This window comes from Nicotiana tomentosiformis, chromosome 11 (genome assembly GCF_000390325.3).
Source record: "Nicotiana tomentosiformis chromosome 11, ASM39032v3, whole genome shotgun sequence".
NCBI classification, from domain to species: Eukaryota; Viridiplantae; Streptophyta; class Magnoliopsida; order Solanales; family Solanaceae; genus Nicotiana; species Nicotiana tomentosiformis.
In genome coordinates this window covers 59221665-59247763 of record NC_090822.1, presented here as the reverse complement: position 1 = coordinate 59247763, position 26099 = coordinate 59221665, and the positions used below count along the sequence as shown (strand labels likewise).

Below are 26099 nucleotides of genomic sequence, written 5' to 3'. Positions count from 1 at the left end.
AACAACCTAGTGTGCTATTACAAGCCTACCCTAGCCGCGCTCTTCCAAAATTGCACTGGGGTTTCGTCTGGCCCGGTCGCCCTCGCACTGCTCATCTTCCACATAGCCCCCTCGACCTCCTCAATTATAATACACCTACAATATATCACGATGACTCTCGGAGTGTTCCAAATCGCCCAACATAATGTCCATGTCTCCCTCTTCATTTAGGAGTTTATGGAAGTATGACTACCATCTACATCTAATATGTGCCTCCTCCATTAATACTCTTCCATCCTCGTCTTTGATGCATTTTACTTGGTCCATATCACGGGTCTTTCTTTCTCTCACCTTGGCTAGCGTGTATAGCTTCGTGTCCCGCCTTTGTCCCCAAGTTCCTCATATAAGCGTCCAAACGTTGCGTCCCACTTCACCTTCTCATTAACTAAAATCACACATTAACACTTATTAACCTAGAATATATCCTAACCAATAATTTAAAACTTGGAAGTTAGGGAAAAATAAGTTTCATGGAGGGTCGGTCGGCCAATTATCCTTAGTAACTCCATGGTTTCTACTTCTAAGTACTTCATCCAGCATAAGTATAAGAAATTTCTTTTTAGAAATTTACACTTTTTCTGATCCTTAGTAAAAATTTTCTGATCCTTAGTAACTCTATGATCTCTCTCTATATATGTTTGTGATTATATAAATATATTATTAAAAATAAAATAAAAAATTTTAATTTAAAATTATTTTTAAATATAAAGAGATATTTCTTTCTGAAACATACTAAATAAAAAAGATTGTACATAGATGAAACTTACTACATCCTTCATTTTAATTTATGGGGTGATATTTGTTTAAGCACAAATATTTTTTAAAAAGGATACGTAATACTTTTGAAATTTCTAGTTTAAAATAAATTATATATATAATATATTTATAATTTTTTTTATTAAAAATAAAAGGGGAACTTTAAAAAAGGATTGCCATACAAATTTAAAAGGGAAGTATGACACATTTTTGGCACGGACGAATAAATACTAAATAGTCAAAGATTAGCTTTGTTTTTCAACAGGGTATCTTCTTGATTGTCCTTTCTTTGAAGTGGAACTCTTTCTTTGTTAGTTTTGTATTTTTAGACACACATCCGAAAGCATGTGCGCAGCTACTATATAGGTTGAAAGGGTCTTTATACTCTGGGGTTCTTGTTCTTATCTAAAACTGCAGCCAATTTCAAGTAGAGTTTTTCACTTGTAGAGGATTTTTCTGATCTGGGGTTGGTGAGTTTGAGGTGAAGTAACTTTTTATTGATCTAACCAGGTACTTGAATTTGAATAGAGGAGTGAACTTTGAAGTACTATTGGGGGAGAGTTGGCCATAAAAGTCAAAGCCCGTGAGTTAGTGCTTGTGGTTGAAATTTAATGCTCAAAAGCTGAAGGCGAAAAGCTAGTTGCCTAGTTAGGCAAATTCAAGACGAAATAGATAGATTTTGCTCTAAAGTTGAGGGTTTTTCCTATCGCTGGTTCAACGACAGAAGCAGGACTCGAGTTTTTAGGTAAATGGGGAGTAATTTGAGTATAAAGAACTATGGAAATGAGCCACCAGGGGGGAGTGGAAGTGGTGGTGCTGGTGGGAGGCTGCCAGAGAACGTTCCATTGGCACGGCAGTCGTCTGTTTATTCACTGACTTTTGATGAGTTTCTGAGAGGGAGTGGAAAGGATTTTGGGTCAATGAACATGGATGAGTTGTTAAAGAACATATGGAGTGCAGAAGAGAGTCAGAACATGGGAACTTCTGGGGTTGGTGGACAAGAAGCGGGTGTTCGAGGTGGGAATTTACAGAGGCAAGGGTCTTTAACTTTACCGAGGACACTGAGTCAGAAGACTATTGATGAAGTGTGGAAGGATATGTCAAAAGAGTATTATGGTGGAACGGATGGAAATGGTGATGCGGGGTTATCGAACATGCCTCGTAGGCAACAGACTTTAGGAGAGATGACACTTGAGGATTTCTTGGTTAGAGCTGGTGTTGTGAGAGAAGATGCCCAGTTAGCTGCAAAAGCTAGTAATGTTGGGGTCTTTGGTGATATGTCACATGCTGGACATAGTCTTGGAGTGGGATTTGGATATCAACAGAGCAATGGGAATACAGCTATGGTGGCTAGTAGGAACATCGACAATAATAGTGGAATTTGTGTTCAGTCTGGTAATTTACCACTGAATATGAATGGGATGATATCTGTGCAACAACAGCAAGGAACAATGCAACTGCAGCAGCAGCCAAAGCAACAGCAACAACAGCAGCAGCAACCTCTTTTTCCTAAGCAACCTGGTTTGGCTTATGGTGCTCCCATGGCCATCCCAACTAGTGGTCAATTAGGCAGTCCAGGGATGAGGGGTGGGATTGTTGGTATTTCTGATCCAGCACTTGGTATTAGTTTAGTTCAAAGTGCTGCTTTGACGGGTGGAGGAATGAATATGGTTGGTTTTGGAGCTGGAGGTGTAACTGGTGCAACAGGATCTCCAGCAGTTTCATCAGATGGACTTGGGAAGAGTAATGGAGATACATCTTCGATATCTCCAGTACCTTATGTCTTTAGTGGTGGTTTAAGGGGCAGGAAAGGCGGTGCTGTGGAGAAAGTTGTTGAAAGGAGGCAGAGGAGAATGATAAAAAATAGAGAGTCTGCTGCAAGATCTAGAGCTCGGAAGCAGGTAATATTCCTTGAATCTTACAGATAGGCTCAAAGCTTTTAATGTCTCCATGCATGTGTATACCTAGCTTACTTGAAAGGGAATTGGTATGTGATCTATTCCCACCAAGTGTATGCTAGAGCCCAATAAATCTGCTCTTTAATAGTTCATAGTGAAATTTCTGTCATTCACCCAGGATTAGTCAATATATTTCTGCAACTTCGATGTTTTTTTTTCACTTGTTGAAGTGTTTGTTTTCACCTAATCTCTTCATGATTATAAATTGAGATGCGTGGGACTGGTAGATATTTGGTATGATGATGATATGAGTTCAGTTTAAATGGAGAAGTGAGGATTCATATAGCCAATCCCAACTTGTTTGGGACTGAGGTGTTGTTGTTGTTGTTACATGGGACTGGTATGTGTGTTTTGGGAAAGCTTATGTATCATAATTTCACTGGCATGGGCGAACCAATGCTTGTTCATTTTGTTCTTTCACAAATAGCTTTGTGCTTCAGTTGAGAGAAAACATACCCCTCGAGTTGATCAGAACAGTTCATTATGCTTCTACCTTATTCGATTCATAATTAAGCTGTCACAGAACTTGCTTACCCAATGTTTTTGAACTTCCTGTTTTGCTGACCATATGCAACTTCCTGTTTGCTAGCCATATGCAGTATCCATATATGGTGCATTTGATGGATATAACTCATTCATCCATTCTGCTGAAACTAAATTTACTCTCTATGCAAATCATGTAAAAGAAATTGTCTGTGGAGTGTTATTTCTCTTCAACCACCAAAAATCCAGAAGGGAAAGATGCAAGTTCCTGGACAAGGAATGTTATCATTTTCTCCTCTGGTGTGTTTAAAAGTTTGCCAATCAAACGTTTAGTCCTAAATGTTGTCTGCGGCTTTGGGGATCCGGGGCTGTGATATCGCTTTTAGTTCCTTGAGCCCACCATTACACGGATATAGTTATGAGCTAGGCAACAAGTCATAGGATAGAGTGATTTTTACAGCAAACAAGACATGGTATAAAGTGATTTGCATGGCATGGATTGCTGGATTTTTATGGCAAAACAAGACATGGGATGTGGGTTTTTATGGAAAATGGAACCAAAAGATAGTTGAAACATATGGAATAGTGGGAAATTTTGACAATACATGGTTAGACAAAAGATAGAGGAAACATATGAGATAGTGGAAAATTTTGAGAAGACATAGTTAGACAAAACATGGGGGTCTTGAAAGAAAGGCTTTGGAGTTTAATGAGAAAATTATGGTATGATAAAAAAGGCTAAAGTAAACTTGTGAAAATAAACTTGTGAAATCTTCTTTCTTTTCTTTGAACCTTGTTTTATTTTTCAACCTCCTTTTTTCTGTTCTTGTGAAACATCTTTGTGCTATGATGGTTCTTCTTCCATTTAATTTGCTCATTGTTCTTTCCTTCCTTTTGGTGAAGTATTGGTTGAAAAATTTAATCTGATCTCAACAATTTCTGCTGGATCATTTTTATTTGGAGTCTTGAAAAATTTCGTGAGATGCATTGTACTCCTTAAAACTTGCCAATTCATGATGAATCCTTATTACTGGAACTTTTATTTATTTCATGCCCCGACCTTGGGTAGTACAACCGGCGCTCAACCGAGATATCCCAGTCAAGCAAGCCTACTTGATGCCTTCTACCCAACCTTACCCAAGAATTATTTGAGAATTAATAACAAGAGATAGACATGTGAAGAGGATAAAGTGTGCAACATCATCTTTCATTACTTAAAGGGGGCTTCATTTATAATTTTCGAAAGATTACACGTTCATATTAAAAAGTGGAACATCCGATAACTACAACATTTAAAGTCTATTTCTCCAAATCAAAACACAACCCACGCTATGTCTACGGAGCCTCTAAATGGATTAGAAGAGTAGTATGAAAGTGCCGGTGACAAGGCCTTGGCTATACCTCAAAATACAATGTACAAGGATCAAAAGACACAAGGCCCCGAGAGAAAGTGGGGCTTACAAGCTGAGTAGAGGGTGTACTGCTAGCAATGATCGATGCTGCCTGCTGTGGAACCACCTGCATCAATTAAAGATGCAGCGTCCCCGGCACAAGGGACGTTAGTATACATGGAATAGTACTAGTATATAAAGCTAAACACCCTCTCATGGAATGGGATGCCAACATAATAGGAGAGAAATGTGGAAACAATAAGATAATTCAATAATATTAAAATGCCAAGTTAAAACAAAATAGGGCCTCAAGTAAACAATTCCATTTTAGGTTGGGAGATCCTTAGTACCGACACAGGAGTTCGATCACTGCCCGTCCGGCTAAACCATCTCTCCCCAAAGTATGAGGATTGACATAGAAACACAACACCACCATGTGCGCGACATGGCGTCCGATCTCCGCCCGATCGGCTAAGCCGTCTCACCATAATGCCGTGTGGGTCGACATGGTCCTTGCTAGCTATCAACTCATCCCAATCAAGGGGAATAATCTCAATATAGTATAACGGGAATTTGTCCCTCAATCAATCCCTACACCGGCACGTGAAGTTTCAGGCTTGGGCATTGTGAACCCAGCCTTCCTCGGTGACCTAATGATACTCCCAAAAACATTTGTCATAAAAAGGATCATATACTTGGCACGATGGCCACATTTCATATTTCATACTTTCATTACCTTTCAACGATCATCTTAAAACATTTAAGAATATTTGAAACATTGAGAAAAGAATCATATCTTCAGCTCATAAGCATATAAGAATTCAAAACACATTGGGAATAAGCATAAAAGAGGAGCATAACGTTTTACAATTGGAACATGAATCAAATCATAAGTCTTTGGATAAGCTACCATAGAACAAACTGAAATGATGGAAATAGGAACTTGATCAAACCATAACCGAAGTTTACGAGAGTTTCGTGGAATCCGATTCTACAGAAAGAGTTTAGCCAACATACCTCAATGAGTTTTCCTTAAAATTACTACAACGTTCCAAAACTCCTAGCGATTTCAATCTTTACAGACATAACAAAATCGAACCATAATTAGGAGGGTGCTCGTAGGCTCAGCTCACTTAGGTATTTCATCAAACACTAGATGTGCAAATTTGATTACAAGGCCCTATGGTGGTAATCCTTCACCCCACAACCAATCCCCGCATCAATAGCTCACCAATATTAGTTCAACAACCTCCCCACCTCCTTGATTGGTACATGCATGCACAAATGACCAACTCCTACTCTCAAGAATTATACTTCCCGCTACCTATATGCAGCCCAACATTGAAATTGAGAGCTAGGGGGTAGAACCTTACCTCTTAGAAGAAAACCTTCTGAGTTCTCCCCTTGAATCTCCAAAGCTTGATCAAAGAGTGGAGTGTTGAAGTGATTGAGCTTCACCTTTTCTCCCTATCTAGCTCTCACCTCTCTCTAAAATGCTTGATTTTTGCCTTCAAAACGAGCCCCAATGACTTTTAATCAAAATAGGGCCAGATTATAAAATACACAAAATGGACCTTCCGAACCCAATCTGCGATCGCATAATGCACCGCAGAACAAGTTTGCGGTCCGCGAAAGGGACCTCGAAATCGTCCTCCAAAACTGGGCTGGCCTGGCCACCAAAAGGAAAGAAAAAAAAGAGGAACATATTATATGGATGAAGAATCATCACATGGCAAAAGAAATTTCTCAAGAGCAGAAAAAAAAGAGGTTGGTAAGATGCCAAACAAAAAGAAACAAAGGGGGTTGAAAAATAAAATAAGGTTAACAAAAAAAAAACGTGGCCTAAAGTGGTGGGTTAAAATATTTCACAAGTCATTAAACCCTTTAGCCATTTTTATCTCACCATAATTTTCCAATTAAAATCCAAAGCGTTTCTTTCAAGATCTCCATCTTTTGTCTAACCATGTCTTGTCAAAACTTTCCACTATTCCATGTTTTTCTATTATCTTGTCTAATTATGTACTGTTAAAATTTCTCACTATTCATATTTTTCCACTATCTTTTAGGTACCTTTGCCATAAAATCCCACTATCCCATGTCTTGTTATGCCATAAAAAGCCCACTATCCCATGCCATGCAAATTATTCCATTCCATATCTTGTTTGCTATAAAAATCACTTTATCCTACCACTTATTCCCTAGCTCATGAAAAAGATTGTCTATTCTATCTTATGTCTTGTCCATCACTACTAAAAGTCTCTTAAATGTAAGAGATTCCCTACTACTACTTGTGTATGCTTAATTTTTTGCTTTGGCAAATAATTATATTAATAGAAGGAGAAACCCCGTATGCAAGTAATATACTAGAAAAAGAGAACCTACACCAAAATATGGCCAAATCATCAATACAAATAGACACATCATGGATACACCAAAAAGAAACTTGAGATAAAAGACTATTTTGCAACTCTACAAAACCTAACTCAACCCCTTCAAAAGCTCTCCTATTTATCTCTTTCCATATAACCCACATGATAGCTAAAGGAGCAAACTTCCACGCACTTGGACTTATCTTCCCATTCACGTCGTCCCAATTTTGCATCACCTCTTTCACTGTGCCCGACATCACCCATTGCACTCCAAACCAATTAAGGACCAAAGTCCACAGTCGTGAAGCCACTCGACAATGCAAAAGGGGATGATCAACATCTTTCCTCGAACCTTTGCACGTGAAGCACCAGCTAACATAGGTGATCTAGCATTATGTTTTATATCTTTTATTTGTGGAAGACCACTTGTCATGTTTATTTTAGTTTTACTTATGCTATGTTAATTCACAAATTGTATGTTGTAGTAGTTCTCCATATCCTACATAAAGCTAAAGGAGCCTTTGTAGTAGTTGGAAAACATCTGGTAACTTTTGTAAATATAATATGTAATAGAAATGTCTTCTTCCATGTCTTCTTCTAGCTAAATTCTCTCTTGTTTCTTTTCTCAAAGTATGGGAGGCTGATCCTTATATAATGTAGGGTGTTACATGTTTTTAGTAAATGTGTTTATTATAGTGAGAGGTTTTCCGAATTAATGTTAAGCGTAGCAATTTGTTGGCAAGACCGCCTCTGTGAGCTAGGCTAGCAACACCCTTGTAGGAGGACTTTTGCTACAATAATTTAATCTCTACTATAATTGTTATCACTCTATGATTCCAGGTACTACACTCTCCCTTGTGGTATCAGTGCCAGGGTATTCTCCCTGTGTATATATCAGTTGTCTAGGTTGAGGTGCAATGGTAGGCCGGTAAAGATATGGTTACTGGGAACTGGTTGAGTGGGGTGGTATGTAGAGGCTTGGTATTGTGGGTGCAGTCTCATGTTAAGGGCAGGGGTTGATCAAGGTTTTATGACCTGATAACCTTTTTCAGTATCTTAAAAATAATATAAGGTCGTAAACATAGAATATATGAGTTCACTAGGAGATAGAAGAAAAAGCAACTAGATAATTTATCCATGTAAATTCTGGTGTTCCCGTTCTTTTTCTTCTTTTAAATTTTACACTCTGGTTTGCTACACTTACCAAAGAAAACCGTGTCCTCTATCTGTTATCCGTTGTGTTGTTTGGAAGGGGTAGAAACATGATCATTAATAGTGCCTCTAACCCCTCCTCCCCCCCCCCCCCCCAAACCCACACAAGAAAGGTGTTTCTAAACATTCTGCTTTATTATCGATGGCCATGGTTGATCTTTCAACTCCACAAAAAGATTGGATATCTTATGTAGCAGAACGGCAATGTGATAGCTATCTGATGTGGCAAGATATGACAGGTTACACTTCATGAGAAGCTTTAGAGAATGTGTGCTTTAGGGAGCAATCATGACATGTGTGAGAAAAGCCATCACAAATTATAAATTTCTCAAAACCTTGTGCTTTAATCTTCATAAATATAGCAAACATCGAATCTGCCCCTACCAGATTCCTCTACTTACCAGCATAACACTTATTTAATATGGTTTGTACTTTCATCGCTGCTGATCCACCTGTTTAACATACTGCCAGATTCCTCTACTTACCAGCATAACACTTATTTAATATGGTTTATACTTTCATCGCTGCTGATCCACCTGTTTACGATACTGTAGGCCTACACAATGGAGCTAGAAGCAGAAGTTGCAAAACTTAAAGAAGAAAACGAAGAATTGCGGAAGAAACAGGTGACCTTTTGTTCAGCGAATCCATGCATAGCTACTTCTTGATGATGCATCACTAACTAGACTGTGTTGCTGCAGGCAGAGATGATGGAAATGCAGAAGAATCAGGTACTTCAAGTTATTGTTTTCTTCTTACTTCTAAGTCAAACCCCTCATGCTTTTTCTACTTTCTTGGTGAATCATGTAGTCATGTCTGAGCTTGATTTTGGTCACAGATATAGTTGACTGATACCATCACATTGGTACCAGACCAAAATGCATTATATTCATTAGAATCCTGTCATCTCTGTGTATGACTAGTATATTTTTATTTAGTGCATAGGACATCTATAACAATTTTCTGAGTTACTTGCAGGTGTACCCATTTCGAAACTTTTTCTATCAGCCTGTAGTTTCTTTTAGGAAGTCAGTTACTTTAAAATCATTTTCAAGCATTTTCATTGGTCTGAAAATACGGTGTGGTATGTTTGCTCACAAAGAAGTGTGGTTTCTTTGCTCACAAAGAAAAAACAATCTCATTGACCATACACGTCATAAGCATGCTTGCCCAAAGGACCCCAGTTCTCGTACTATGGGCCTGGAATGTTAGGCTAGCTAATGCTGTTTTGATTGAGAAAGGGGACTACTCGTCTGATTTTGTTTTGGCCCATCAGAATGCAATCTTTAATGAGCCCAGGTTGGACCCAGTGACGGTGAAAATTTCACAAGCCTAAGTGCGAAGTTGTCATTAACATAGCTCCCGGTACTAATACGAATGGTTCCTGGACAATTCATTCCGGTATGTCCGAGCTCCTACCTCACAGAGAAATGGCCTAACTAATGAAAGATTTCTGAACTTCGAAGTAACTGAAAAACTAGAGACGGGCAGTTGTATAGATTTAGTTGCAAGAGATAACAGCCCATTGTGTTATTCTCACTAGTATAGCACCTACGCTTGTGTGATCTAATTTGTTTGATCATATTATATCATATTGCTTGAATTAAATTTCATTTTCCTTTCTTTTATCCGGTGAAACATGCCCAATACGAACATCTTATGAAATTAGAAAAAGATTGATATGGTCATCGAATAACTTTTCAGTTCCTCACTTTTCTTTATTACATAATCTACTATATTTAGTATTATTTCATTTGCTATTATGACGTTTTATTAGCTTGGTATTTTTGTTAATTCTCTCTTTTTAATATAATATAGATAAAGATATCTATTTTTTTTTCTCCTAAAAGTTTTTCTTGAAACTTTTTTTCCATTGTACATCTTCATTTGAATTCGTCCAAAATATAAATTAATTTTTTCTCTATTAGTTATAAATGTACCAATTCTTTTAATAATTGATATTTTTGTATTATATGCCTAGAAATATAAGTTTTTCTTCTTCTTTGACTTTTTATTAAAATTTCGATTTTTAAGATTTAATTATTAAAGTCAACTATCTTTTAAAATTATGCTTTGTTGCTTTGTATTCTTTCATTGCCTAATATTTTTTGTTTTTGACTTTATCTATTAAGATTTAAGTTACGTGATATTTTACATATGTATTATTTTTTTCATTATAACTCAAATACACTTTCTGATTTAAAATTCTAATAAATCATACCATTTTACATTTTATACCACTTTTTCTCCTTTTGTTCCTCGATTATCGTTATTGCTTTATTCGTTGCTCAGTATGATTGCACTATCATGTGAATTTTTTATTAGTTTGCCTTTAGATTTAATGTCCTTGCTTATTACCTCCTTTAATGTAACATGGATAATATAGATTTTTTACTCATGAGAGAGTTGATTATTAATTTATTACTCTTTTACTTGAAATTCATTCATTGTTCTATATCTTTTTATTTTTGACTTTATGTATTATGGTTTTAGTTATGTTTTATTATTTGAATGAATTTTCTCATCATAATTCAAAAGATACTTTCTCTTCTCAAATTCAAATAAGTTTTATCTCTAGAATTTTATAATATTTTTTTTATTTTTCTTGTGAGTTAGTTATTTATTTGTTACTTGAAATTCTTTCATTGTTCAATACTAGTTGATTTTATTAAGTTTTTAATTACGTGGTATTATCTATTGTATTTTTTAATCATAACTGAAAAATCACTTTCTCGTCTCAAATTTAAATAAGTCTCATACAATGTAGAACTCCGGTTCAATAGAAACAAATTGGTCTCAGGGAACTTAAATATTTGGTTTTTAACATCGATTATGAGGATTCGGAAGAGAAAAGACGGGGTAAAATTGCACCAGGATTTAGGTTAAAATTATTAGTTGGAATGTGGGGGGTCTAAACTGTAGTAGGAAGAGGAGGGTTACAAAGTCTCTAGTTAATAGCTGGAAAGCTACATGTGTTGCTTTCAAGGGACTAAAATGCAACATTGGAGAGTGAAAATGACAAGACAAATTTGGCCTAACAGATAGATTAGGAGTGTTTGAGGCTATCAACATCAGGGTGTGATTATTTTATGGAATAAGAGACAATGGGAAGCAGTTGATTGTGTCAGGGGTGACTGCTCATTATTGACATAGCTTGCAAGTGCTGTCAGTGATTTTAAATAGACCATTTCAGCTATCTATGTTCCTCACCGGAAGGTACTTAGAAGGGGATTATGGTTTGCTCGCAACAACTAGAGGTTTCAGGCAACTTCCGTAGGTGATGACAAGTGATTTAAATGTTGCTAGATACATTAGAAGAGAGAGAATAGCAAAAGACTCACTTCAGAAATGCAAGACTTCTAGGATTTTATTCAAGAATGGAACTTATTTGACCCGTATCTTTGTGGAGGAAATTTTACTTGGTCTGCGGGGGATAATTCAGAGATGGTATCAAGGTTTGACAGATTCTTATTTTCCAGTGAACGGGGTGATCACTTCAACAACATTAAAAAAATTGTGTAACCAAACATTGGCCAGACCATAATATGATAGAATTACAATGTGGCAGATGGGGAAAGAAAAAAACCTAGTTCAAGTTTGAAACCATGTTGATCGATTATGAAGGGTTCCTGGAAAGGTTAAAAGATTGGTGGAATTCTTTTGTGGTTAAAGGTTATCCTGAGTATATGCTTCTGTAAACTAAAGATGTTGAAGCAAAACTTAAAAGCATGGATAGTGAGTCATAATGCTGAAGGCTTTAGAAAGTGCTAAAGAAGAAGGTATGCTAAATGAAGAGTGTAGTTAGCACAAAGGGCAACCACTGTGATGGAGCTTCAGGAGGTGGCAAAACTTGAAGATATCTCATGGAGGCAAAGATAAAAAATCTTGTGAATTAAGGTTGGGGACAAAAATACCAGGTGCAAATGCGAATAGAAGGCACAATTCCATGAAAAAGTTGAAAGTGAACAGGTAGGTGGTGGAGGACCAGAAAACTATCAAGAGAGAGATGATCAACTTTTATGACAATCTGTATAAGAAGAACGAGGAGTGGAGGCCATCAAATCGTCCCAGATTATCAGAAGTGGATAAAGAGTGGCTACAAATGCCTTTCTTAGAGAGGGAAGTGGAAGAAATCATTAGAAGCTCTGAGGGTGTAAAGACCCTAGGGCTTTGACGGGTTCAACATGATTTTTTTAATAAACTTTGCTGGTTTTAGTCCACAATACTAATGGATTAGGTTTATGGAAAAATATTTGCAGCCTTTGCCCTACTTTTGAGACCTGCACAAATCAATATTTGTAATAGTAGGAATACAAAGTTTTGGAATGATGCTTGGATAGGACATTTACCATTAAATATTCTGTCCATGATCTTTATGGTTTTCATTAACACTTCAGGAAACCTTGTCTCATGATGCTGGAATGCTAGAAGTTGATCTATAAGTTTTAGGAAAAATTGCTTTGATTCGGAAGTTCCTAGAATTGCTCCTGTTGAAAGATTTAGAAAAAGTGTCTTTAAAGCTGAGTATTGCATGGAATGGACAAGGCAACAGAATGAACTCTTCTAAATTCATGTTATATGACGATCAATAGTGTAGCCTTATCAATTGTCCATGGAAGTAGTTATGGAAATCCAAGGCACCTTACGAAATTAGTTGTTCTATGTGGCTTGTCACTCGCAATGCGTGTCTCACTCATAGTAATCTGCAGAGTAGGGAAAATGGCAATATGCAGTAGGTTTTTTATGTGTAACAGTGAGGTAGAAAGCTGCATCCACCTCTTTCTACAATGTCCAAATTTGGTCTTCATTCTTAAACCTTTTCAGGGTATCTTTTGCCGTGCCATTCACAGTGAAATTGCCAAGGTAGATAACGAAGCATACTAGATTTCATAGAAACATTTGTCTTTGTACAATGGGAATCCTGTCCTTTTGTTTTTGCATAGGGGATTCCTAACCTGTAAAATGCCTTAGCTGTTAGCACCATCTTAGTGCTAGGCTGCTCTATTTCTTTTACATAAAGTGTACTTACCTATCTAGTTTCTTATGCTAAAACTGATTATAAACTTATGTTTCACTTCTGTTTTTACCAAGCTAAACTTCAAAATTTTTCTAATAAAAGGTTGAAGTGTCTGAAAAAGTCCTATTTCTGCTAGTACATCAATTCCATCAATATAAATTACTGTTTACCTTAGCGATTTCACTGTCTAATCCACATAGGCTGGCCCCATTTCTGCCACCTGTATCTTTATATGTTGAAGCTCAACGTTGCTTTGCTCCTTCTACGAGTTCAACAAATTTCAAAATTGAGTTTGTAAAGGCATTTTGGCTGCTTCAGTTCAGTTGACACTACTTACATTTGATGTTACAGGTTCAGGAGATGATGAACCTTCAACGAGGAGCTAAAAGACGATGCTTGAGAAGGACCCAGACAGGTCCTTGGTAAAAGTGGGGGTTCAGAAATAAGTGCTTGGCTGTAACTATGTTTCTGATAGTATGTTCCTGTACATAGAGGGAACTTTTTTCCACTGTACATCGGAAGAGAAGAGTTATCTTTTTTCTGTAACCTTTTCCTTCTGTATTTCCAAAGTCTTCTCCCATGTCGACAATGTCATGAATAAAACTAGAGACAAATACTTATTTGCTATGCAGATATATCTATTATCTATAAGGGGTCGTTTGGTAGGGTGCACAAGAATAATGCTGAATATGGTGTATTAGTAATGCTGGTATTGGTTATACTGACATATTTTTTATCCATTGTTTGGTTTGATATATTAAAGCATTGCACAATTTGTGAAAGAATTATTTGCTTACAAAAATACCTTCATAACCAGTCCATCACTTTATTTTTTAAAAAGAAATATACGATGAGGAATGTTTTTATATTTTGATTTGTCTACCTATATTGTAGTATAGAATTGAATATTTATTTATAAAAAAGAAAATATGCTAAGTATTTATTTATCTACTAGGGATATAATTTTATTCCCCCCTCTCTTGGATTATTAGGCAAATAAAGTTTGAATTAAAGAAATAAAAGAAAAATAAGTCGATTACAAGTGCATTTCAATACGTAGTAGTAGAGTATAGATTTATAAATTTATAATGAAAAAATTGGCGGAGTATAGATATAAATAGCGGGAGCAATTTCAGTAACGAACTTTACATCAAACTTGCATTAATATAATAGAACATTTTAATCAAACATAAATTTTGAAGGGGAATTTTGTCTTTAACTAAGCTAATGCATGCATTATAACCCATTACATTATTAATACCACGGTTTCCTATGCATTAGTTATGCATATGATAATACCAAATAGAGTGTATAACTAATGCTTGCATAACTAATGTATATGTCCAAAAAGTGTACCTAACAAGGTATTATTAATACACAAAGTTGATGCATGCATTATTTTATCTAATGCATCCTACCAAATGACCCTTAAGTATACACTCTTAGTATTATGTGTGCTGCAGACATTGATCTGGTTATTGAGTGTTTCCTTCTTTTCTAAAAGATTGTCTTAGTTGACTTGACACAAACTTTAATAAAGAATGGAAGACTTTTGAGATACGTGGTCCTAAATAAGCCATAACATTTGTGTGGACGTAAAATTTTTGTAACTTGTGGTCTAAAATCTGTCATTCCATTTGTGTGGCTATAAATGCTTCTTATTAAGAAAATGTTGAAAGGTACCAATCTTTTTGAAACATACTAATAAGAAAATAGTGCCAATCTTTTTGAAATAAAGGGATTACTTGTTTTGACTTATGAAAGTCCACAATTTCCCCGGGTTGAAAGTCATTCATTTGTTTAAAAATGGACATTATGTTTTTGCAGAAATGTTTGTATGCGGTAAAATTGGTTAGTGACAGTTGGACGAATGAAGAGGTGACACGTGGAGTTGAAGACAGGTAGGATGTGAGTCAGCAAATTGTTGATACCAGTTGCAAGCATGTGATCAGTGTTGGGTGAATTCTGAAGACAAGGTAACTGATAACAAAGATTTGAAGAATTGATATTAGATAGCATTCAATAAGCAGCCGTTACAGAGAGTATCTGCATTTATAGCTAACCGTTATGCAGCCATCAATGACAGTTTTATTCTCATTCAAGAGGAGTTTGATTTGAGGATCTTATCTTCCTAAGCATAGCTATAAATAAGAGAATTAGTATCCATTGTAGGACAAAATATTCTGTACACAAAAGCTATATTCTGCTCTCAAGTTATAAAACTACTTACTTTCTTTTGTTCTTAATATTGTTCATACTACTGCTTCTGGAGAAGCTCATCATACCAGCATGCTTGTATTTTCTTTATATTTTTTTTACATTATTGATTTCATTCTTGTTTATTTCATATTGTTGGATCAAGTTAATTTACGTGTCTATAAACCACGTTACAAATTCAACTGTACCGTTTTACAGGTAAATAGTTTGGCACCCACCGTGGGGCTCGAACCCACAATTGTGTAATTGCTTTGATCCATTCATCTGTTACTAAAAAATTTTGATTCCTTTCTTAGCAAAAAAAAAATCAGATGTGGCAGCTAGTGATGTCAACAATTCCTATAGTGTTGGAGCACACAATGAACATGAGGACGTGTTCCAACGTGATGATTCATCCAACGAAACCCGCAATGAAGGAGATGAAACAACTCCAGTTTCCGAAAGTCAAAATCCTCGACATGTGAGGAGTCCAACTTCTGATGATGTAGATGATCAACATGTTGTTGAAACGGTCAAAATCTTGAGAGAGCAACAAAGGGCAATTATGGATCACCTCTCAAGACAAGATCAGGTGATGATAGAGTTGAAACATACGTTATTGGGTGCTTCCAATAATGCTAATGGAAGAGCTCAGATTCCTCCTAGCAACCCTGCAAATCAAACAGTTCAAAGAACCGGTAACGACACTCCAAGGGAGGAGTTTGGTTTTGACGAGGCAGGAGGTACCAGTAGTGGATCTGGGAACGTCAACAACACAAACCACCCTTTCAAAATCGAGCTAATGAGTTTCATGAGAGAAATGAATGAGCAAATGGACCAGAATGCAAAGGAATTTCATGCTCGGATGAATCAGATCCCAGGAGCATCGCCGGTGTTAAAGGGACCCGATTTTAAAAAGTATACATAGTTGCCGTTTAAACCAAGTGTGTGGCTCTAGAGTTGATCCCGAAGAGTTTTAAAATGCCAGATATTCCAAAGTATGATGGGACATCGGATCCAAAGGAACATATCACGACCTACACTATGGCTGTAAATAGAAACGACCTAGCCCAACACGAGGTCGAATCTATTTTGTTGAAGAAGTTTGGCGAAACCCTGACAAAGGGTGCCTTAACTTGGTATTCTCTTTTACCTGAGCATTCCATTGATTCTTTTGAAATGCTTGCTGATTCATTTATCAAAGCTCATGCTGGAGCAAGAAAGGTTCAAGCAAGGAAGGCAAATATATTTAGAATATCCCAAGGAGAATCCGAACTGTTGCGAGAGTTCATGATTCAGTTTCAGAAAGAAAGAATATTGTTACCAGCAGTACCAGATGAGTGGGCAGCGAAGGCATTTACAAAGAGTCTCAACCCATTGAGTTCCGATGCCTCACAGAAACTAAAGTAAAGTTTGCTAGAATTTTAGGCAACCACATGGGGATATGTTCACAATTGCTACAAGTCAAAGATCAGAATAGAATATGATCAACCGGGTTCCTCGATGTCTTCCAAAGTACGAAAATGTGATCGGAATGAAGATAAATTAAAAAGTGATTTTGAACCAGATCGGAGGTCCTCTAGAAGTCATTTTCAGCCTTACGAGAGAGCCGGCGAGCGTGGAAATAAAGGCTTTCAATCATCGAATAGGTTCGCTGCCGATAGAAGGGCAGATTGTGGTCGAAATAATAGAGCATTGCAGGAGAAAGAGGCGTCGGGGTCCTGAGATTCAACATATCCCAGATTATCCGACTATAACTTTAACATCAGCTTAGTAGAATTGGTGTCAACTATGAGGAATATTAAAGAAGCTAGGTTCCCGAAACCAATCCGATCGGATCCTAATCTATGGTGTGAGTTCCATGGAACACACGACCACAGGACTGGGGACTGCCGACATCTTCATGAAGAAGTAGCAACAATGTTGAAAAATGGTCACCTTAGAGAGTTTTTAAGTGACCGTGCCAAGAATAATTATGGGAGAAACTGGGATGCTGCAGAACCATCAAAACCGGCTGCAGGGTCACCTCGTATGACGATAAACATGATGTTCGGTGGAGACGAAGTAAATGGGGTGACATTTTCAGCAGAAAACAAAAAAATGATATCGGTAACTCATGGCAAGAGGATTCGAGATGTCTTAGAAGATGACATGACCTTGACAGAAGAAGATGCTGATGGACTTCTTCTATCGGACAATGATGCTCTGGTAATCTCTTTTAATGTTTAGATTTCAAAATTAAACGTGTGTTGGTTGATCTAGGAAGTTCGGCCAACATCATACAATAGAGAGTTTTGGAGCAAGTGAAGTTAACCGAAAATATAGTTCCGACAATAAAGCTTTTAGCTGGGTTCAACTTAACAAGTGTTACGACCTGAGGAGAAACTTTGCTGCCCACGCATGCCGAAGGGGTAACGAAGAACACCCTGTTCGAAGTGGTATATGGCAACATGGGTTATAATGTGATGCTAGGGAGGCCATGGATACACGAGATGAAGGCTGTAGCTTTATCATTAGATGTTGAAATTTCCCACACAAGAAGGGATCTAGCAAATCATAGGAGATAGGAGACCAACCGACTGCAAGGGAGATGAACGCAGTGACTGTTTCTAGTATCAAGGGTAAATAAACGAGCAAATAGCAATTACAAGAACCAGTGCCTTCTTCCACCTCGAAGAAAAAATTATAAAGAAGAAGAGTCCTCAAAATTTTATTAGGTACCGAGATCTTTTCAGGTACCGAAGGAAACATATGCGACCAAATCTACCGCAGAAGAGCTCGAACAAGTGGCCTTGTTCGAAGTGTTCTTAGAAAGGAAGTTTCACTTAGGAACAAGTTTTAGTCCTGAACTCAGGTTAAAAATTATGGATTTTCTAAAATCTAATGTTGATTGTTTTGCATGGTCGCATTCAGATATGGTAGGTATTCCATTGGAAATGGTTGTCCACAAGCTGAGCTTGGATCCTAACTTCCCTCCAGTATGGCAGAAGAACGACCGATAACAGAGGTCAGAAGTAGGTTTATCAAGGAAGAGGTAACTCGGTTACTGAGTATAGGTTCAATTCAGGAAGTAAATTACCCTGGTTGGATAGCTAATGTAGTGGTAGTGCCTAAAAAGAATAATAAATCTAGAATATGTGTAGATTATAAAGATTTAAATAAGGCATTACCTAAAGACTCTTTCCCGTTTGCCAAACATTGATCAAATGATTGATGCTACGGCCGGGCATGAGTTAATGAGTTTTCTTGATGCTTATTCCGGGTATAATCAAATTAGGATGGACCCGGAAGACCAAGAGAAGACTTCTTTTATCACAAAGTTTAGCACATACTGCTATAATGTGATGCCTTTTGGGCTTAAAAATACCGGAGCCACTTATGAGAGAGGCTTGTTAATAAAATATTTGAAAAATAGATAGGTAAAACAATGAAAGTTTATATTGACGACATAGTAGTTAAGTCTCTTAATGCAGGAGATCATCTATAACATCTCCAAGAGACATTTGACATTCTGAGAAAATACAACATGAAGCTCAACCTAGAGAAGTGCGCCTTCAGGGTTGGTTCCGGTAAGTTCTTGAGGTTTCTGGTCTCTCAAAGAGGAATTGAAGTAAACCCCGATAAAATCAAATCCATAGAGGATATCCTCGACCAGTTAACAACTGTGAAGGAAGTACAGAGGTTGAACGATAGATTGGCCACTCTAAGCAGGTTCATCTCGAGGTCTTCAGAGAAGTGCCATCACTTCTTTTCACTTTGGAAAAAGAAGAACGATTTCGTGTGGACTCCGGAATGCCAACAGGCATTGAAAGATCTAAGGTACATTACAAGACCTCCGTTGTTGCCAAAGCTGGAAGAAGGTGAGCAACTATTGATTTATCTAGCGGTCTAGGAAGTAGCGGTAAGTACTGTTTTGGTCCGAGAAGAAGAAGGTATGCAATTTCCTGTTTATTATGTTAGTAAAGTATTATCGGGTGTGGAGACACAATATCCACACCTTTAAAAGTTGGCCTTAGCTCTCGTAGTTGCCTCTCGAAAGCTTAGGCCTTATTTTCAATGTCACCCAATAGCCGTTGTGATAACCTTTCCCTTGAGGAATGTCCTTCATAAGCCTGAGTTGTCGGGTCGTTTGGCTAAATGGGAAGTTGAAGTTAATGAATTTGACATTGAATAAGTGCCCAGGACTGCAATCAAGTCACAAGTTTTGGATGACTTCATGGCTAACTTTAGTTCGGGATTAATGGCTTTAGCTGCTAAAGAAGCAGTGTTAACAATGAACCCGAGTACGAGGCTTTGGTTGTAGGACTTGAAATAGCTCGAGGAATAGGTTCCGAGGTCATCGAAATAAAGTGCGACTCCCAGTTGGTGGTGAACCAAGTATACAGAATTTTCGACACCAAGGAGGAGCACATGCAACAATACTTGAACAAGGTTCAAGTGTTACTTTCTCGGTTCAGGAAGTGGTCAATCATCCACATTCCAAGGGAGGAAAATGTGAAAGCAGATGCATTGGCTAATTTGGGTTCGTCCACGAAAATGAAAGGGTCTGATTCTGGAGCGGTAGTTCAATTGTTGCATTCAGTGTTGGATATGGACGACTACTATGAGGTTAACTCAACCAACTTAATTTGGGATTGGAGAAATGATTTTATAGAATATCTAAGGCATGGCAAATTGCCTGAAGACCCAAAATCATCCCGGGCGCTACAGACCAAGGCAACTCGTTACTATCTTGTTGATGGTCAATTATACAGGAGGTCATTCCAAAGACCATTGGCTCGGTGTTTAGAGACATCAGAGGCTGACGACGTAATGGGAGAAGTTCATGAAGGAGTATGCGAGAACCATTCCGGTGCAAACTCGTTGGTTCTTAAGTTAATAAGAGCCGGGTACTATTGGCCCTGGATGGAGCAAGACGCAAATACGTTTGTACAAAAGTGCGATAAATGTCAACGCCATGCACATTTAGTGCATCAACCGGCAGAAATTTTGCATTCGGTGGTGTCAACATGGCCATTCATGAAATGGGGGATGGACATAGCCGGCCCCTTACCACAAGGACCCGATAAGGTACAATTTCTTTTGGTTTTAACTGATTATTTTAGTAAATGGGTTGAAGAAGGTGCTCACCAAAAGATCGGAGAACGAGAAGTGATCGATTTTATATGGATCACATCGTTTTCCGGTTTGGAATACCAAAAGAAATTGCTTGTGATAATGAGCCACAATTTATAGGTTCCAAAGTCACAAAGTTTTTGAAAGGATTGAAGATCAAACATATTATATCTCCACTATACCATCCGAGTGCTAATGGACAGGCGAAGTCAACTAACAAGGTAATTATCCAAAACCTTAAAAAGAAGTTAGAAGATGCTGAAGGCAATTAGCCAGATGAGCTACCAGGTGTGTTGTGGGCATATCAGACCACGACAAAATCGAGCACGGCTGAAACACCCTTCTCAATTGTATACGGTTGACAGGCTTTGATCCCGGTGGAAGTTGGGAAACCGACCTTAAGGTTTTTCCGAGCAAACGAATAGACAAACAATGAAGCATTGCTGGTTAAAATAGATTTGCTTGAAGAACACCAAAATTTGGCATATGTGAGGATAGTGGCACAAACGCAAAGAATGGAAAGATATTACAACTGCAGAGCAAATCTCCGATATTTCAAAGTTGAAGATTTGGTTTTGAGAAAGGTAATACAAAATACTCGAGAAGTTAACGCCGAAAGCTGGGACCAACATGGGAAAGACCTTACCGGGTTTCAGATATAACCAGTAAAAGTTCATATGAATTGGAAAATTAAGATGGAGTTAAATTGCTAAGCAATTGGAACTTGGCTCACCTCAGAAGGTATTATTGCTAAAGATCCTTGCTGGTACTGAAAGTATATGTTGCACTATTTTTCCGTTCATCCCGTTTTTATCCCAATTGAGTGTTTTTGGCAAGGTTTTTAATGAGGTATCAATGTAAAGCATACTACGAAGGAAGGGTCAAAAGCAAGACTTCCAGTGTTCAAATTTTCATACGTAGCATCCGAACACTGGGGGGGGGGGGGACCATTATGTATGAAGGCACTGAAAGTGTTACGAATACCGGGGACTGTTAGAACTATAAACAGTGTCTTATCAGGACTGGGGACTGCATGATTAGCCCCGTAGAAATAAGTTGTACAAAGTTAGCCATATGTATTGGCAGCTTTATTTACTTAAGAAAAAGAATGTTTATGTAAATGTACTTTTAAAGATAGAGGGAATAAATCAAAGTCCTTTTATTTTTATCTTATTTCTTATCCGAATGATAAGTTAATTTATTTTTTTCGTTTGGAAGTTAATTAAAACTTCGTATGCTTGTGCCAGAATGAATAGGAGGCATCATCTTCAAGGGCACCGTAAACATAAGAGCCCTCTCTTATGAAACCCTCATAGTCAAAGGGTAGATTTCGGAAGTATTTATGCTCGGAATCCAAAAGCTATCGGATGTGAAAAGATTCCCGAAGCTTTGTCAGTTAAATGAAAAGCATATTTATTGCACAACACTTAAGCAAAGAATTCTTTAATTAAAATGCAAAATTCAATAAATCAGTGTTGGCATAGTTACAAAAGACAAAAAATTTATATACATTAATTCTTACTGCCACAACCCGAAGGGAGAGAAGAGTCTTCATTTTCTTTGTTGATAGAAGGTTGTTCCGCTTATGGTTCAGGGCCTTCATATTTATCTCCATATTCTTCAGCTTCCTCTTCGGTTTCCTCTTTGGTTTCCGAATACTCAAAGTTAGTATTCGAGGAGTCAGAAGCAGCGAGCTAAGCTGGGAGATTCTTGAGAACGGTTGTCTCCAGTTCATAAGCTTTGGCAATGTAGTCATCAATGTTTGCAATGCCTTCTTTGCCCTCCTTCTAAGCCTTCCTTTTCGTATGATATATGATATAGGTTTTCTTAAAAAGGATAAAGTCTTCTTGGTCTTGGAGTTTAGACGGAGGTTTTCAATCTTAGATTGGAGCTTTTCATTTCTAGCTTTCATAATGCTGATTTTGGAATCAAGCTCATGTGGTCAAGTGAAGTTGATTATGCTCCATGACCCTTTTATGCCTTTCTTCCATTCTTGATCTCCTCTCCTCGGCAACATTAACCTCCTCGATTTTGGAGCGTAAGCTAGCCTTCAAGCTATTGACTTGATCAAGCAGACTCGCGCTCGGCAGCAACGGTCACAGTATCATGTAACTCAGCCCACTTAGCCTTTGCATCCTTGAGGTTTTCATGCAATTGAGCGACCTCTTGGCTGTGGGCCATTCTATCTTGCTCAGATTGCTGTAATCGGCCCTTAAGATCATCCATTTAAGCAATTTATGCTTCTAGCACCGGGAGGCGCTTGGCTGACTCGTTCAGCCAAAAGTTGATCACATTTTGAAGTAAGTGCGTTTTTATCAAAGATCAACCTTTGTCGGCCTTCAGAAGCAAGAAGGTTGGCCTGAAGAGGTTAAAGCTAAGGTTATTAATTTAAAATATAATAAATGAAGAGTGGTGTGAGATGATTATATTGATATATGCATCGAGTAGTGCATGCTGTTATTTAACAGACACTCCGCAGAAAGAGAGTCTATTTTTCTCCAATCTTTTTATGTGGCCAACGGATTCAGATAATTGGCAAGCGCCACTTGCTTGGAAAGTATATGGAATTCATTAAAAACTATAAGGATGGCGTTTCATTTTCCATGAGGGTCTTGAGTGGGGGTCGAGTAAGTATTTCCTAAATTTCCATGGTCGGTTGACCGTGGAGAAGGAGCATCTTCCATCTATTCTGATGGTGCCGGTGGAGAGGTAGCTGCTAGTGTAGAAGGAGAGGCGGTTATTGTCGACTCATAATTCAGTGGTGGAGGATGATCAGGGAGTGAACTCCTTTGATCAGAGGTGTCGATAGGAGCCGGAAAATGAGAATCAACATTTTCAACTAATTCCATTTACGTAAAGAGTCTTTGGACTTCCCCTGTTGGTGGTGTACAAAGCTCTTCCGGTACAGTTGAACTGATGAAGGTCTTTTTCTTCTCTGAAGGGAAACCATTTCATCATCGGTTTCTTCATCATCAACGACCACTGTGGTAGGTCCAGTTCGTGTTTCTTTCATTCTCTTCTCCCGAGTCCGAGCTGAGGAGGTACGTTTTCTCTTTGGTTTCTTGTTTTTGGGCTACGGACTCTGGGAGGATGCACCTTCACCAGAAGCGAGAGTAGATTCACGAGCTCTCTTCTGGTTAAGAGAATTTTTGTAGTACCGGTTCGGCTTCCACCGGGTCATTGAGAGCATCGATGTTAGAGCAAACAACTAATCCATTCGGAAGTTCTGTGTGGTATAAAAGGGTAGTTAACAAGTTATTTAGAAGTTATGTTGAAAGATTGATAGAAGGAATGGAGAATTTTTTCTTACCGTGGTTTTTGGCTTTCCACCCATATTTGGGGGCCATTTCTTTCCACCTTCGAGATTCCAGTGTTGTAATATTCAAAATTTTTTGTGCCTATTAGGCCAGATCTTGAACCCCGGTGGTTCCCAATGAGTAGATGGAATAAGAAAAATATAAAGTTTACAAAGGGAGGTCTTTCTGAATATGAAAAGAAAAATATATCTGAAGACGTAGGTAAAAGATTCCATGATTTGGGAAAAACAGGTGCTGTGGTCGGGAGGATTTCCCTGGTAGCAATAATAACGAACTATTTCATCCATCCACGGTCGTTGTCATCGTCAACGCTGGTAAGAAGGGCATGATGACCGTGTTTGCTAAGTTTTAGCACACCCCCATAGAAGATCTTTGGGGAGTAGAGATTCATTATGTGAGCAAGAGTTAGGGTTTCTCCGATTTCAGAACACAGTTGGCGGAGGCAAGCCACCGTACACCAAACAGATCGGACTGCTTGTGCCAAAAAGCTTTGTTACCGATGGAAAAATTCCAAAATTAGTGGGTCGATTTCTTTGCCCACTCCCAAGGTAAAAAGGTATGCATAAACATACATGAACCCTGGTTTGGAGAAGGTGAACCTTTCTATTTCATTAGGGCGATGATTTCAATATTGTTCCATTCGCAGTCTTCCTTCACAATAGGGATGCTGGATAGAAGAATGGAAGAAGGGTATCTACGAACATGCCAGTGCCTGTCACTTTTGGGGTTAACATGATCTTTTTATTCTTGAAGATCAGATTTGGTGTTAAGTTGAAGAGGTATGATGAAATTTAAGGTAGGAGGTTCAGACTCGATGACAACCTCTTTTGTTTTGTTCTTCTTTGGGCCTCCACCGAACAGAAGGCCAGGATTTCCGAGGATAGTAGTGTTAGAAGACATGATTGTAAGGAATTTGTGAGGAAAGATTTTACTGAAGAGGATTGAATTTTGCAAGTAGGGTTCTTAGTTAAATCGGAGAAGAAGAAGAAGTTTAAAGGTAGAGAGTAAAAATTATGAGTAATGAAGAAGTTTATAGACGACAAAAATCGTGGTCATGAATACTTCAAAAACTGGAAAACATATTTGCCAAATCATGGGGTAACACGTGTTCGAGTCATTAAATGCGAAGAAACGTGCGTCCTTTCAAGCGTCAGAAACTGTTCAAAAACTTGCCCGCTAAGGAAAGATATTTTCTCTACTTCGCAGTAACACTAAAGTATTGTCACCGAAAAGTAGGAAAACTAAATGTATGCGGTAAAATTGGTTAGTGACAGTTGGACGAATGAAGATGTGACATGTAGAGTTGAAGACAGGTGGGATGTGAGTCAGTAAATATTTGATACCGGTTGCAAGCATGTGATCGGTATTGGGTGAATTCCAAAGACAGGGTAACCGATAGTAATGATTTGAAGAATTGATATCAAATAGCATTGAATGAGAATCCATTACAGAAAATATCTGCATTTATAGACAACCGTTATGCAACCATCAATGATGATTTTATTCTCATTCAAGAGGAGCTTGATTTGAAGATCTTGTCTCCCTAAACATAACTATAAATAAGAGAATCATAACTATAAATAAGAGAATTAGTATCCATTGTAAGACAAAACATTCTGTACACAAAAGCTATATTCTGCTCTCAAATTATAAACTTCCCTACTTTTGTTCTTAATATTGTTCATACTACTGCTTCCGGAGAAGCTCATGATACCAACATGCTTGTATTTCCTTAAGTTATTTTTACATTCTTGATTTCATTCTTGTTTATTTAATATTTTTGGATCAAGTTAATTCACGTGTTTATAAACTACGTTAGAAATTCAACTGTACCGTTTTACGGGTAAACAATATTATAGGAGAATTTTGGATGATATTGTGGATAATCTAGGAGTTTCACTTGATGCGGTTTGAGCATAAAACTTACCTCATACTACACTTGCTGGATTTAGCTGGCTGAATAGGAAATTCTTAACAGGAGCGTACATTCTCGAGTGGTCCTTTTGGGAGACCCAGTGGTTTCATGTGTTCTGAATCTTTCTAATTTAAAATGACTAAATGCTGGAAAACAAATCGAGGATTGGTTGGAAAATAGGAGGAATAACCTGGAAAAAAATGGTGTCGCATGAGAGATGCTTTTGAAAAACTTCACATGTGGCATCATTTGTTTATTTTCTTTCTTTGAGAAATTTGTTTTTCTATTTGAGTTCAAAAAGCAGCACTTGATTTGGCTGTCAAATTTGTCC

The 26099-nt window shown here is 37.7% G+C and overlaps 1 protein-coding gene and 1 long non-coding RNA gene across 3 annotated transcripts; one reads left to right on the top strand and one right to left on the bottom strand.

Moving 5' to 3' along the window:
* The first annotated feature begins 1046 nt into the window (after window positions 1-1046).
* LOC104094667 (ABSCISIC ACID-INSENSITIVE 5-like protein 5) lies at window positions 1047-14010 on the top strand. Of its 2 annotated transcripts, XR_001968998.3 has the most exons (5): window positions 1047-2696; window positions 8763-8834; window positions 8910-8939; window positions 9485-9609; window positions 13577-14010. XR_001968998.3 is itself a non-coding variant. In XM_009600640.4 (4 exons), the coding sequence occupies exons 1-4, from the start codon at window positions 1545-1547 to the stop codon at window positions 13649-13651; spliced, it is 1329 nt and encodes a 442-aa protein (XP_009598935.1). In that variant the 5' UTR covers window positions 1050-1544; the 3' UTR covers window positions 13652-14010. The 2 variants fall into 2 exon arrangements, 1 of the variants encoding a protein (XP_009598935.1); XM_009600640.4 differs by lacking the exon at window positions 9485-9609 and having other exon boundaries at window positions 1050-2696.
* Window positions 4369-26010, bottom strand: LOC138900978 (uncharacterized). The gene is made up of 3 exons (XR_011412398.1): window positions 25959-26010; window positions 8840-8903; window positions 4369-4754 (listed from the first exon to the last, which is right to left on the bottom strand). It is a non-coding gene; the product is annotated as an uncharacterized lncRNA (long non-coding RNA).
* Between the last annotated feature and the right edge of the window lie 89 nt (window positions 26011-26099).